Consider the following 13339-nt stretch of genomic DNA (forward strand, 5'->3'; position numbering starts at 1 on the left):
GGGAACTTCCAGTTGAGAAACTGTCTGACTTCCAGCCTCACCTGTAGTGGACAGGGCACAGGCTTGGGAGTCAAAGCACCAGGGTTGTAATCCCGACTCCACCACTTGTCTGCTGTGTGCCCTTGAGCAAGTCACTTAACTTCTCTGTGCTGCTACCTCATCTGTAATATGGGGATTAATGCTGTGAGTCCCATGAGGGGACATGGACTGTATCCTACTTGATTAGCTTGTATCTACCCCAAAGCTTAATTGAGTGCCTAGCACATAGTAAGCGCTTAACAGATACCATTAAAAAATCTGTCCTGACAGCGACGATGGCTTACCCCATTGCTTGGTGGGGAGGGCTCTTCTGCCCAGAAATGAAGAATGTACATTAGGGGTGGGGCAAGAAGCCCCCTTGGACCCTCTGGGGAGGGTTCTGCCAGGGAGGGTGGCACAGTAGAGAAGTAGCGTGGCTCAGTGGAAAGAGCCCGGGCTTTGGAGTCAGAGGTCATGGGTTCAAATCCTTGCTCCGCCAATTGTCAGCTGTGTGACTTTGGGCAAGTCGTTTAACTTCTCTGGGCCTCAGTTACCTCATCTGTAAAATGGGGATTAAGACTGTGAGCCCCCAGGGGGCCAACCTGATCACCTTGTAAACTCCCCAGCACTTAGAATAGTGCTTTGCACATAGTAAGCACTTAATAAATGCCATTATTATGATTATGATTATTATTATTATTATACCAACCCCCTCTGATCTCTGATTCAGGGGAACGCCCTCCACAGAATGGCTTCTCTCTGGCCTGATGCTGGTGAGAGAGAAGGAAATTGATTTAGGAAGATCCACGAGACAAGCTGCAAGGCCCCCCCAAGGTAGATCCTCCCAGGGCCTCAGTTTTCCCCATCTGTCAGATGGGGCTGTAGCATTGAGTGTCCACTCCAGAGGATCCCTGGGAGGGCAGAAGAGGTTGAGCAAGGGAAACGGCAGGGCAAGGGCCAAAGCCGTCTTTTGCCATTCGCTTCCCAAGACCCGCTGGGTCCCCTCTACCCCTTCTTTCCTTCCTCCGCCGCTCCGCCGGGGACAGCCATGTGATGCAGGAGGAGCGTGGGGATGCTATGGAATGTGGCCAGCTGCCGTCCGACCTTCTGCGACAGGTGACGATCGAGCGCGACCCCTTCCATGGCTTTGGCTTTGTGGCTGGCAGCGAGAGGCCAGTCGTGGTGCGATCTGTGACCCCAGGTAGGCGCTCCCTGATGCCGCTTGGGGCCGGGGTCGGAGCCGGGGCTCCTAGGGGTCCTCGGGGTTGGTCATCCAGGATGTTCCCACGAAGCCTGGCCTCCTGCCGACTCCACATGGGAGAAGGGAGATGGACTCTACAACTCTACATGGGAGATGACTGGTCCCCCTGGAGCTGTCAGAGTCCCCGGCTAGGAATGCTGAGGCAGCTTCCCCCAACACCCACCTCCTTCCCAGGCATCTCTGGGATGACCTTAGCCAATGGGACAGGAGGGCAGGGACCGTAGAGTTCATCTAGCCCATCCTCCTGCCCCCTCCCCAAGGCTGCACAGCCTGTACTGCCAAATCCTCTTTGGATCACCTGTTCCAGCCCCCCTTGGCCCGGCGACTGACTGCTACATTGAGATGATCGTGCAAGACATTGGGAAAGAGCTGTTTAACTCAGCTCCTCTGGGTTCTTTCCCAGGGGGAAGGAGTCAGATTAGGGTTCTGGTGGCCTGGGCTCATGGAAGGCTGGGGTGACCCCCTAGAACAAAGTGCAGCCTCTCCTGTTCACCCTGGGCATGTGACATGTGGGCATGTCTTTTAGACTGTGAGCCCACTGTTGGGTAGGGACTGTCTCTATGTGTTGCCAACTTGTACTTCCCAAGCGCTTAGTACAGTGCTCTGCACACAGTAAGCGCTCAATAAATACGATTGATGATGTGCATGCCTGTCTCCCATCTCTCCATCTACTCCCCCTAAAATGAACACACACAGACACACCCCTCCCAGCTCAGCCAGGGCTGCACCCAGTGATGACCGGGGCTATGGTGTGGAGGCCAGCTGGAGAAGGGGTTGTTGGCAAGTCCCTCCCCATCCCCTGCCCAGGCCCTGGCTTGTATCCTTTGGGTTGGCAGGTTAAAGAAGTTCTGGTTCTCCCTGCACCCCCTCCTCTGGTCCATCTCTCCTCCCCATTGTTCCTGACTCACCCTCTCAGTATGGGGGAAGAGATGGAGGGCTGGACACTGCTCTCAACCCTCGCTTCAGCCCTCGCCCCATCCTGAGAAGAGCCCACGCCAGCCCCAGTGCAACTCCACCCCAGCCCCAATCCCAGCCCAGCCCCAGCCCCTCGATCCTTGGCAGGAGGCCCCTCTGAAGACAAGCTCCTGCCCGGGGACCAGATTGTGGCCATCAACGAGGAGGACGTGAGCGAAGCACCAAGGGAGAGATTCATCGAGCTGGTCAGGTAATGGGACCCCCAGCCTCAGGGTCCCCAGACCTAGACTCCCCAGGCCCAGGCCCCCTCAAGCCCGGGCTGCCATCCTTGGCAGCAGGGGCAGGCACTGGGAGGAATGGGGAGCACTTAGTCCCGGACAGCCCCCACTGCTTCACATTTTTCAGCCAGTCAGATGGCCTGACCAGTCTGCAGGATGTACTGAGCGCCTACTCTGCGCAGAATAATCAATCAGTCAATCAATCAATGGTGTTTAATGAGCGCTTACTGTGTGCAGAGTGTGCAAATCCATCAGTCGATCAATGGTGTTTATTGAGCGCTTAATGTGTGCAGAGCACTGTACTAAGCACTTGGGGGAGTACAATACAACAGAGTTTGTAGATACCACCTGCTCCCAAGGAGCTGACAGTCTAGTGGGGGAGAATGGCATTAAAAGAAATAAATGAAAGAGGAAACAACGAGTATAAAGCTTTGTCCGTAAGCCCCGTGGGGAGAAAATGGGTGGGGTGAGCCAGAGGGTACGGGCTCAAATGTACAGGAGACGGAGTAGGGAGGAAAATGGAGATGAGGAGGTGAGGGTGGGGTGTCTCTGGTCCAGCTCTGCAACTCAGCTGAGTGAGTTGCCAGTGAAACGCCAACAAGGCAGAGAGGAAAAGGGGCCAGGGGAAGGTCAGCGTTTGCCAACTGGCCTGGCACTGGCACACAGGAAACTGGCACGAGGTGAGTCCAAGCCTTTGGCTGGTGGAGCCAGGGAGGGAGCTAGCCAGCTGGCCCTTGCCAAAGGCTCCTTCTCCTTTCCCGGAACAGCCTAGAGTGTAGGGGGGAGTCTCCGAGGCAATACCCTGCCCTCAGCATGGAGCCGGAGCCACCGGGGCCTGCTACTTGGCACAGCCCTGGAAGACAAATCAGGATAGTCAGTCGAGTGTCTCTGATTCCAGGGTTCTCCAAACAATCCCTCTGACAGACCCAAACAATGCCCTCTCCCCCCGCCCACCCCACCCAACAACCCACCCCTCTCCACCCCCAAAATAAAACAAGGAATCTTGGGGAGCTGGATTTTCATCACTTCTCTCTTATGATCATGGTGATGAGTACGATATTTTTAAGCACTTACTCTGTGTCAAGCACTGTTCTAAACTCTGGGGTAAATACAACATAATCAGGTTGGACCGTCCCTGTCCCACTCAGGGCTCGCAGTCTATGTAGGAGGGAGGACAGGTTTTGAAACCTTATTTTATAGAAGAGGAAACTGAGGCACAGAGAAGTTAAGCGACTTGCCCAAGGTCACACAGCAGGCCATTGACAGAGCCGGTATTAGAACCCAGTCCCTCTGACTCCCAGGCCCAAGGTCTTTCCACTGGGCCAAACTGTGTCTTACAATCTGTGTTTTGATTTTCCCCAGTTATCAGAAGGAGAGGATGAATATAATTGAGAGGGGATTTTCTGGATGATCAGTCAATCCATCAATCAATCGTATTTAAGTGCTTGGTAGAGTGTTGTACAGACAGTAAGCGCTCAATAAATACGATTGACTGATTAAGCGCTTAAGGTGGGCAGAGCATTGTCCCGAGAGCCTGGGAGAGTACAATAGAGTTAGCAGATATGAACCCTGCCCCGAAGGAGCTTACAATCTAGTGGGGAAGGCAGACACTAAAATAAATTACCAGTAAGGGAAGTGCAGAGAAGAATGATACGTACCCTAATTTCATTCGTTCATTCATTCAGTCGCACTTATTGAGCGCTTACTGTGTGCAGAGCACTGTACTAAACGCTTGGGAAGATAGGGTAACGAATGAGTTCATGGCTATGAAGAATACTAAACTCCTTGTAAGGAGGTTGCTGGAATGCTAGGCCAGCGGGAGTTTCTGGGTATTCCTTGGGGTGCCTCTGAGTCCGACCACCATTACCGGGACTGTCTCTATATGTTGCCAACCTGTACTTCCCAAGCGCTTAGTACAGTGCTCTGCACACAGTAAGCGCTCAATAAATATGACTGAATGAATGAATGAATTACCCCTTCTCCTTCCAAGATTCCTTCCCTATGCTTTTTCAAGGGACTCTCCTGCGGAGGGGTTTGGGTCAATGAGAAGCGGTGTGGCTCAGTGGAAAGAGCCCAGGCTTTGGAGTCAGAGGTCAGGGGTTCAAAGCCCGGCTCCGCCACTTGCCAGCTGTGCGACTTTGGGCAAGTCACCTCACTTCTCTGGGCCTCAGTTCCCTCATCTGGAAAATGGGGATTAAGACTGTGAGCCCCCCGTGGGACCACCTGATCACCTTGTAACCTCCCCAGCACTTAGAACAGTGCTTTGCACATAGTAAGCACTTAATAAATGCCATTATTATTATTATTATTATTATTATTATTACCATTAATGGGGAAAAGGAATGGTGGAGTGAAGAAGAGTCAGAAAATGGTGGCCTTAGGCATAAGCTATTTTGGGGCTCCCAGAAAGTGCTAATAACTACCATCATTAAGGGCATCGGTAATGCATTTTTAACCTTGAAACACACCCCCAGTTCCCAGCTCCTGGAAAGCAGAGTTAATTTATATCAATCAATCAATCGCATTTATTGAGCACTTACTGTGTGCAGAGCACTGTACTAAGCGCTTGGGAAGTACAAGTTGGCAACACATAGAGACAGTCCCTACCCACCAACACCAACTCTCTCCTCAACCCCCTCCAGTCTAGTCCTTCTCACTACTTCTCACCCTTACTACTTCTACTACTTACTACTACTTACCTACTTCTTATGCTGAGAAGCAGCGTGGCTCGGTGGAAAGAGCCCGGGCTTTGTAGTCAGAAGTCATGGATTCAAAGCCCGGCTCTGCCAATTGTCAGCTGTGTGACTTTGGGCAAGTCACTTCATTTTTCTGGGCCTCAGTTCCCTCATCTGTAAAATGAGGATTGAGACTGTGAACCCTTTGTGGGACAACCTGATCACTTTGTAACCTTCCCAGTGCTTAGAATAGTGTTTTGCACATAGTAAGCGCTTAATAAATGCCGTTATTATTATTATTATTATTACCTGGAGGAGGGGGCAGGGCCACGGCGTCCTGTGTGCCATGTGACTGTCTCCTCCGCTTCTCTTCTCTGTAGGAACGCTCCAGAATACATTGTCCTCACTGTCCTGCAAACCCACCAGGTGAGCTGCTTCCTCGTCAATCTGCTTGCTCGTCCGTCCGTCCGTCCGCCCGCTTCTCCCTTGACTTCCTGAGCCGTGGCTTTTGGGGAGGGAAGGGGAAGACAGTAGAAGTGGACAGTGGAAGTGAGGGATGACGCAGCACCACCACCACCCCAGGTCTGGAAATCGAGGTAAAGCTCACCCTCTGCCTCGGCCACTCTGTTCAGACTTTCCGGGAGAGGTGTGATTATGAAGCCAGAATGAGGAAGCAGAGAAGTGAAGTGACTTGCCCAAAGTCACACAGCTAAGTGGCAGAGCCGGAATTAGAACCCGTGACCTCTGACCCCCAAGCCCGGGCTCTTTCCACGGAGTCATGCTTCTTCTCGTAGAGAAGCAGTAGAGACAGGTGTGGAAATTCATTACAGGTAGGGCAAGGGAGAGGACTTTGGAAAGTGGGAAGAGAATCAATCAATCGATCGATCGTATTTATTGAGTGCTTACTGTGTGCAGAGCACTGTAGTAAGCGCTTGGGAAGTACAAGATGGCAACATATAGAGACGGTCCCTACCCAACAGTGGGCTCACAGCAACATGATATAGGGATAGAGCACAGGCCTGGCGGTCAGAAGCACATGGGTTCTAATCCCGGCTCTACCGCTTGTCAGCTGTGTGGCTTTGGGCAAGTCATTTCACTTCTCTGTGCCTCAGTTACCTCATCTGTAAAATGGGGATGAAGACTGTGAGCCCCACCTGGGACAACCGGATCACCTTGTATCCCCTCCGGCACTTAGAACAGTGCTTGGCACATAGTAAGCGCTTAACAAATACCATCATTATTATCATTATTCTCTGTGTCTCAGTGACCTCATCTGTAAAATGGGGATTGAGTGTGTGAGCCCCACTTGGGACAGGGACTGTGTCCAACCCAATTGGATTGTAAGCACCCCAGTGCTTAGTACGGTTCCTGGCGCATAGTAAGCGCTTTACAAATGCCGTTATTATTATTTCAAAGGGTGGAAGGGAGAATGGACGATGAGAAGGAGGGGTGGGAAGGGTCTGGAAAGTCATCATCAGCCCTAAATTTTGAGGTCTGCAGTCTGAGAAGGGAGAAATAGGCCTGGAGTCTGCCCAGCGGTAAGGTGAAGGTTGAGTGTGAAAGGGCAAATCAGGGGTTTGACACCCTCCTCTCAACCAATCAATCAATGGTATTTTTTGAGCAATAACTCAGGTGCAGAGAGCACTGTCCTAAGGTCTTAGGAGAGTGAAACACAAGTGTTGGTAGACATATTCCTGGCACAAACGGAACTTACAGTCTAGAGGGAGAGGTAGACATTAATATAAATGAATACATTTCGAATAGGTAAGTGCTGTGGGGCTGAGGGTAATATCAATCAATCAATGGTATTTACTGAGTGCTTGTTATTTGCAGAGCTTTGTTCTAAGCTCTTGGGAGAGTACAGTGCAACAGAATTGGCCGATCTGTTCCCTGCCCATAATGAGTTTACAGTTTAGAGGGGGAAACCGACATTAACGAGAGTAAATACACAATTTATCATAAATAATTTAAATAGATGTATATAAGTTCTGTGGGGTTGAGGGTGGGGAGAATATCAAATACGCTTAAAGAAGCAGCTTGGCTTAGAGGAAGAAGCCCGGGTTTGGGAGTCAGAGGACGTGGATTCTAATCCCGGCTCTGCCATTTGTCTGCTGTGTGACCTCGGGCAAGTCACTTATCTTCTCTGAGCCTCAGTTCCCCCATCTGTAAAATGGGGACTAAAGACTGCGAGCCCCACGTGGGACAACCTGATTATTTTGTATCTACCCCAGCGCTTAGAACAGTGCTGGGCACATAGTAGGCACTTAACAAATGCCATCATTATTATTATTACAGATCCAAGTGTAGAGGTGACGCAGAAGGGAGAGTCGTGGAAGACCTCTTGGAGATGTGATTTGAATAGGACTTTGAAGGTGGGGAAAGTGGTGATCTGTCATACACGGAGGGGGAAGGAATTCCAGGCAAGAGGGAGGATGTGGGAGAGGGGTCTGTGGCAAGATAGATGAGAACAAGGCACAGTGAGCAAGCCTGCAATAAAGGAGTGTAGTGCGCAGGCTGGGCTGTAGTAGATCAGTGAAATGAGATAGGAGAGGGTGAGCTGATTGAGTGCTTTAAAGCCAATGGTAAGGAATTTCTGCTCCATGCAGTGGTGGATGGGCCTCACTATTGGCTTCAAAGCACCTCATCATGATGCCCCCTCCTACCTCACCTCCCTTCTCTCCTTCTGCAGCCCAGCCCGCACCCTCCGCTCCTCTGCCGCTAACCTCCTCACTGTACCTCGTTCTCGCCTGTCCCGCCGTCGACCCCCGGCCCACGCCCTCCCCCTGGCCTGGAATGCCCTCCCTCCTCACGTCCACCAAACTCTTCCCCTCTTCAAAGCCCTACTGAGAGCTCACCTCCTCCAGGAGGTCTTCCCAGACCGAGCCTCCCCTTTTTCCTCTCCTCCCCATCGCCTTCCCTCCCCCTGCTCTACCTCCTTCCCCTCCCCACAGCACTTGTGTATATTTGCACATATTTATTACTCTATTTTTTATTAATGATGTGTATATATCTATAATTCTATTTATCTATTTTGATGGCTTTGATGCCTGGCTACTTGTTTTGCTTTGTTGTCTGCCTCCCCCTTCTAGACTGTGAGCCCGTTGTTGGGTAGGGACTGTCTCTATCTGTTGCCGAATTGTACTTTCCAAGCACTTAGTACAGTGCTCTGCACACAGTAAGTGCTCAATAAATATGATTAAATGAATGAATGGGCAATCACTGGAGGTTCTTAAGGAGTGGGGAAATACAGACTGAATATTTTTTTAGAAAAATGATCCTGGCAGCAGAATGAAGTATGGACTGGACTGGGGGGAGATAGGAGGCTGGGAGGTCAGCGAGGAGGCAGATGCAACAGTCAAGGTGGGATAAAGACAGGGCCTTGTGATCCTAAAGCCCTGAGAAGTGAATCTGCTGTGGCTGATTTGTGGAAGCAGATTTAAATGGCTACTCAGGTCCTCTCTCCTCTGCAGGGAGCGCAAAGTGCTGGGGAGTGCTCAGATGTGGGAAGGGCTCGTCCTGGGGTGAGCAAGCAAGGCACAGCCAGAGAAACTAGACTGTGAGCCCGCTGTTGGGTAGGGACCATCTCTATATGTTGCCAACTTGTACTTCCCAAGTGCTTAGTCCAGTGCTCTGCACACAGTAAGCACTCAATAAATACAATTGAATGAATGAATGAAACAAGGGGCAGAAAGCGGTCCTCCCAAGTCTCCCAGCCCAACAGCACTTAAGAACAAATCTGTAATTTATTTATTTATATTAATGTCTGTCTTCCGCTCTAGACTGTAAGCTCATTGCGGGCAGAGAATGTTTCTGTTTATTATTGTATTTTGCTCTCCCATGTGCTTAGTAAAGTGTTTTGCACACAATAAATGCTCAATAAATGCGATTGACTGATTGACTGTCAAGTCCACAGTCCTAGCCATCTGAAGAGTTATTTTACCGGAGCTGGAAGATGAGATCCCCAAACAAACAAAAGGAAACCCTTCTTCCTCACCCAGCAGGGGCGAGCATATAATAATGATATTGATGGTATTTGTTAAGTGCTTATTATATGCAAAGCACTGTTCTAAGCGCTGGGGAGGTTACAAGGTGATCAGGTTGTCCCACGGGGGGCTCACAGTCTTAATCCCCATTTTACAGATGAGTTAACTGAGACACAGAGAAGTTAAGTGACTTGCCTAAAGTCACATATCTGACAGTTGGAGAAGCAGGATTTGAACCCATGATCTCTGACTCCAAAGCCCGGGCTCTTTTCCACTGAACCACACTGTTTCTAATAATAATGGTATTTGTTATAGAGGAGGTAACTGAGGCACAGAGAAGTTAAGTAGCTTGCCCAAGGTCACACAGCTGGCAAGTGTCAGCTTGTCAAGCCTGTCAGCTTGATTAATAAATGCCATCATCATCAAGTGGCTGAATCAGAATTAGAATCCACAACCTCTTACTCCCAAGACCACACTCTTTCCACATATGGAATCTGTCAGCCAGGAAATTAGAAGATAGTAACGGGTTCAGAAGTGCTCTGAATCAATTCATTCAACCATTCACTCAATCGTATTTATTGAGCACTTACTGTGTGCAGAACACTGTATTAAGCGTTTGGGAAGTGCAATTCAGCAACAAATAGAGACAATCCCTGCCCACAGCGGGCAAGTGATCCAAAATGGGTCACTAGAAGGGACAGTTAGGGATGGAGAGGGAAAATCTTTAGGCAGGTCCAAGTGTTTGGAAAGAGTTAACTAGGTTCAGGGATAACAGGCAAATAGTGTGGCCTAGCAGAAAGAGCACGGTCCTGGGAATTAGAATCGGTCCTGGACTATGAGCCTGTTGTTGGGTAGGGACTGTCTCTACATGTTAACGATTTGTACTTCCCAATTGCTCAGTACAGTGCTCTGCACATGGTAAGTGCTCAATAAATACGATTGAATGAATGAATGAATGAATAATAATAATAAGTCTGTGACACCGGAGCTCGGATATCTTCAGCAGGACATAACTGGGAGAATCATGGCATAGTGGATAGAGCACAGGCCTGGGAGTCAGAAGGACCTGGGTTCTAATCCTGGCTCTGGACTTGTCTGCTGTGTGACCCTGGGCAAGTCACTTCATTCCTCTGGGCCTCAGTTACCTCATCTGTAAAATGGGGATTCAGACTGTGAGCTTCATGTGGGACACAGACTGTGTCCAACCTGATTAGCTTGCATCTACCTGCTTAGAACAGTGCCTAGCACATAGTAAGCACTTAACAAATAATAATGATGATATTTGTTAAGTGCTTGTACTTCCCAAGCGCTTAGTACAGTGCTCTGCATGCAGTAAGTGCTCAATAATGTGATTGATTGAATGAATGAATGAATGAATGTTCTAAGTGCTAGAGTAGATAAAAGCTAATCAGGTTGTCCCACGTGGGGCTCATAGTCTTGATCCCCATTTTACAGATGAGGTAGCTGAGGCACAGAGAAGTTAAGTGACTTGCCCAAAGTCACACAGTTGACAAGTGGCGGAGCTGGGATTAGAACCCATGACTTCTGATGCACAAGCCCATGCTTTTTCCACTAAGCCATGCTGCTCTTATTATTAATCCTCCCATCTATAAAATGGGAATAATATGAAGTTTCCTTAGATGATGAACCCGGTGTGGGATGGGGGCTTTGTCCCTGATTCCAACTTGTACTTCCCAAGCACTTAGTACACTGCACACAGTAAGCGCTCAATAAATCATAATTCAAGACCCAGCTTCTTCGAGAAGTTTTTCCTCAGTTATCACTGCCCATCTCCCCCTTCTAGACTGTGAACCCATTGTTGGGTAGGGATTGTCTCTATATGTTGCCAACTTGTACTCCCCAAGCGCTTAGTACAGTGCTCTGCACTTAGTAAGCGCTCAATAAATATGATTGAATGAATGAATGATTATATTGTATCTACTTCCAGGGCTTAGCACAGTGCTTGGCACAGAGTAAATGCTTAACAAATACCTTGATTATTATGATTACTATTATTACTACTACTACTACTACTATTAATTAGGGGGCTTGTCCTCCCTCCACACATCTGCCAAACTAGCTCTCCTCCTCCCTGAAAGCCCTACTGAGAGCTCACCTGCCTCAGGAGAAGCAGTGTGGCTCAATGGAAAGAGTGCGGGCTTTGGAGTCAGAGGTCATGGGTTCAAATCCCGGCTCTGCCAATTGTCAGCTGTGTGACTTTGGGCAAGTCACTTAACTGCCCCCGGCCCCAGTTACCTCATCTGTAAAATGGGGATTAAGACTGTGAGCCTCCCGTGGGACAAGCTGATCACTTTGTAATCTCCCCACTGCTTAGAACAGTGCTTTGCACATAGTAAGCGCTTAATAAATGCCATCATTATCATTGTTATTATTATTCAGGAGGCCTTCCCAGGCTGAACCCCTTTTTTCCTCTTCTCGTCCCCATCGCTCCCACCGCCCTACCTCCTTCCCCTCCCCACAGCACTTGTATATAGTTGTACAGATATATTACTCTATTTTACTTGTACATAGTTACTATATTTATTTTACTAATGATGTGCATATAGCTATAATTCTATTTATTCTGATGGTTTTGACACCTGTCTACATGTTTTGTTTTGTCGTCTGTCTCCCCCTTCTTGACTGTGAGCCCGTCGTTGGGTAGGGACCGTCTCTATATGCTGCCGACTTGTTCTTCCCAAGTGCTTAGTACTGTGCTCTGCACACGGTAAGCGCTCAATAAATACGATTGAATGAATGAATGAATTGAGTGCTTTAAAGCTGGTGGTAAGGGGTTTCTGTTTGATGCAGAGGTGGATGGGCAACCACTGGAGGTTCTTGCGGAGTGGGGAAACATGGTCTGAATGTTTTTGTAGAAAAATGATCCGGGCAGCAGGATGAAGTGTAGACCGGAGTGGGGAAAGACAGGAGGCAGGGAGGTCAGCAAGTAGGCTGATACAGTAATCAAGGTGGGATTCATTCATTCATTCATTCAATCGTATTTACTGAGCGCTTGCTGTGTGCAGAGCACTGTACTAAGTGCTTGGGAAGTACAAGTTAGGGATAGGATGAGTGCTTGGATTAACGTGGTAGCAGTTTGGATAGATGGAATCTGGTTTGGATATTCCCTCCAGCTGAAATTTCCCTCTTCTGTGCCCGATGAGAATTCCCCTGCCCTGCCGCACTGTCCCCCCAGCACCAGCCAACCTGAGCGAGTGGGGCAGAGACGGGCAGACAACCTGTGCCACAAGGAGAACTCTAACCGATCTCTGTGTTGCTTTCCAGTCACCCAAATCTGCCTTCATCAGCGCTGCCAAGAAGGCCAAGCTGAGGTCCAACCCTGTCAAGGTCCGGTTTTCTGAGCAGGTCACCGTGGGCCAGACAGACCTAGTAAGTCCTGCCTTTGCCCTGGCCCTCGAGGGCATTCCCTCCGTGCCTTCAGCCTGTTCCTTCCGAGTTGTCTCTGCTCCATCCAAAGGAGATGGAGAGTTTGGGGTTCTCAGGGAGGGTTTGGTCTTTGTGGGTTTCAGAGGGACTGTTTCCCCAGTGAGGGGTCATCCTGGGTTTTGTTCTGGCAAGTGAGAACCCCTCCCTGACCTCCAGGTCTGTAAACCTGTGGCTTGGGAGAGGCAGACCAGGACCAATATGCCTGCTTGGGGGGCTGCCAGGCCCAGTAGCTGTGAGGAAAACTAGCCCACCCTGCGAGTCCTGGGCTGGCTGGGAAACAGGTAGCCATTGGCCACACCCACCTCTCCAAGCTCTAGTCTTTACTCTCTGGGCCCAGCCCTGCCCCTATTTCTCAATGTGGACAGCCCATCCCCATTATGCAGGACTCATGAGTCCTGGCCAGTGGCAGTGGAGGGTGCAGGGGCAGGGTGGGGGCCCTTCCCAGAAGACTTGAGGGAAGCCAACGACAAGATCACCAGAGGATCCTGACCTTGAGCATCAGCATGACATCACTGGGGTGGCCCCAGCTGGAGATGGGCCAGAGGGAATTCTGGTCCATTTGGGTCCCTCTTCTAGACTGTGAGCCCACTGTTGGGTAGGGACTGTCTCTATATGTTGCCAACTTGTATTTCCCAAGCGCTTAGTACAGTGCTGTGCACACAGTAAGCACTCAATAAATACAGTTGAATGAATTTGGGTCAGACCAGTGGGCAGGAAGCCAGGTCTGCCCATCCCAGGTCAGTGTCTGACACAAACAGACAA

At 49.7% G+C, this 13339-nt stretch overlaps 1 protein-coding gene across 3 annotated transcripts in view; it reads left to right on the plus strand.

Annotated features, from left to right (window-relative positions):
* Positions 1–1071: 1071 nt before the first annotated feature.
* FRMPD3 (FERM and PDZ domain containing 3) overlaps positions 1072–13339 on the plus strand; it is a 41944-nt gene continuing 29676 nt past the window's right edge. Inside the window, exons 1-4 of one of the 3 annotated variants that reach the window (XM_038748611.1) lie at positions 1072–1219; positions 2342–2444; positions 5528–5573; positions 12416–12520. In XM_038748611.1, coding sequence (XP_038604539.1) covers positions 1072–1219; positions 2342–2444; positions 5528–5573; positions 12416–12520 — 402 coding nt within the window. Of the gene's footprint in view, positions 1220–2341; positions 2445–5527; positions 5574–12415; positions 12521–13339 lie in introns of those variants that run through there. The other 2 variants (XM_038748613.1, XM_038748612.1) reach the window with 2 other exon arrangements.

This window comes from Tachyglossus aculeatus, chromosome 6 (assembly GCF_015852505.1).
Source record: "Tachyglossus aculeatus isolate mTacAcu1 chromosome 6, mTacAcu1.pri, whole genome shotgun sequence".
Classification (NCBI taxonomy): Eukaryota; Metazoa; Chordata; class Mammalia; order Monotremata; family Tachyglossidae; genus Tachyglossus; species Tachyglossus aculeatus.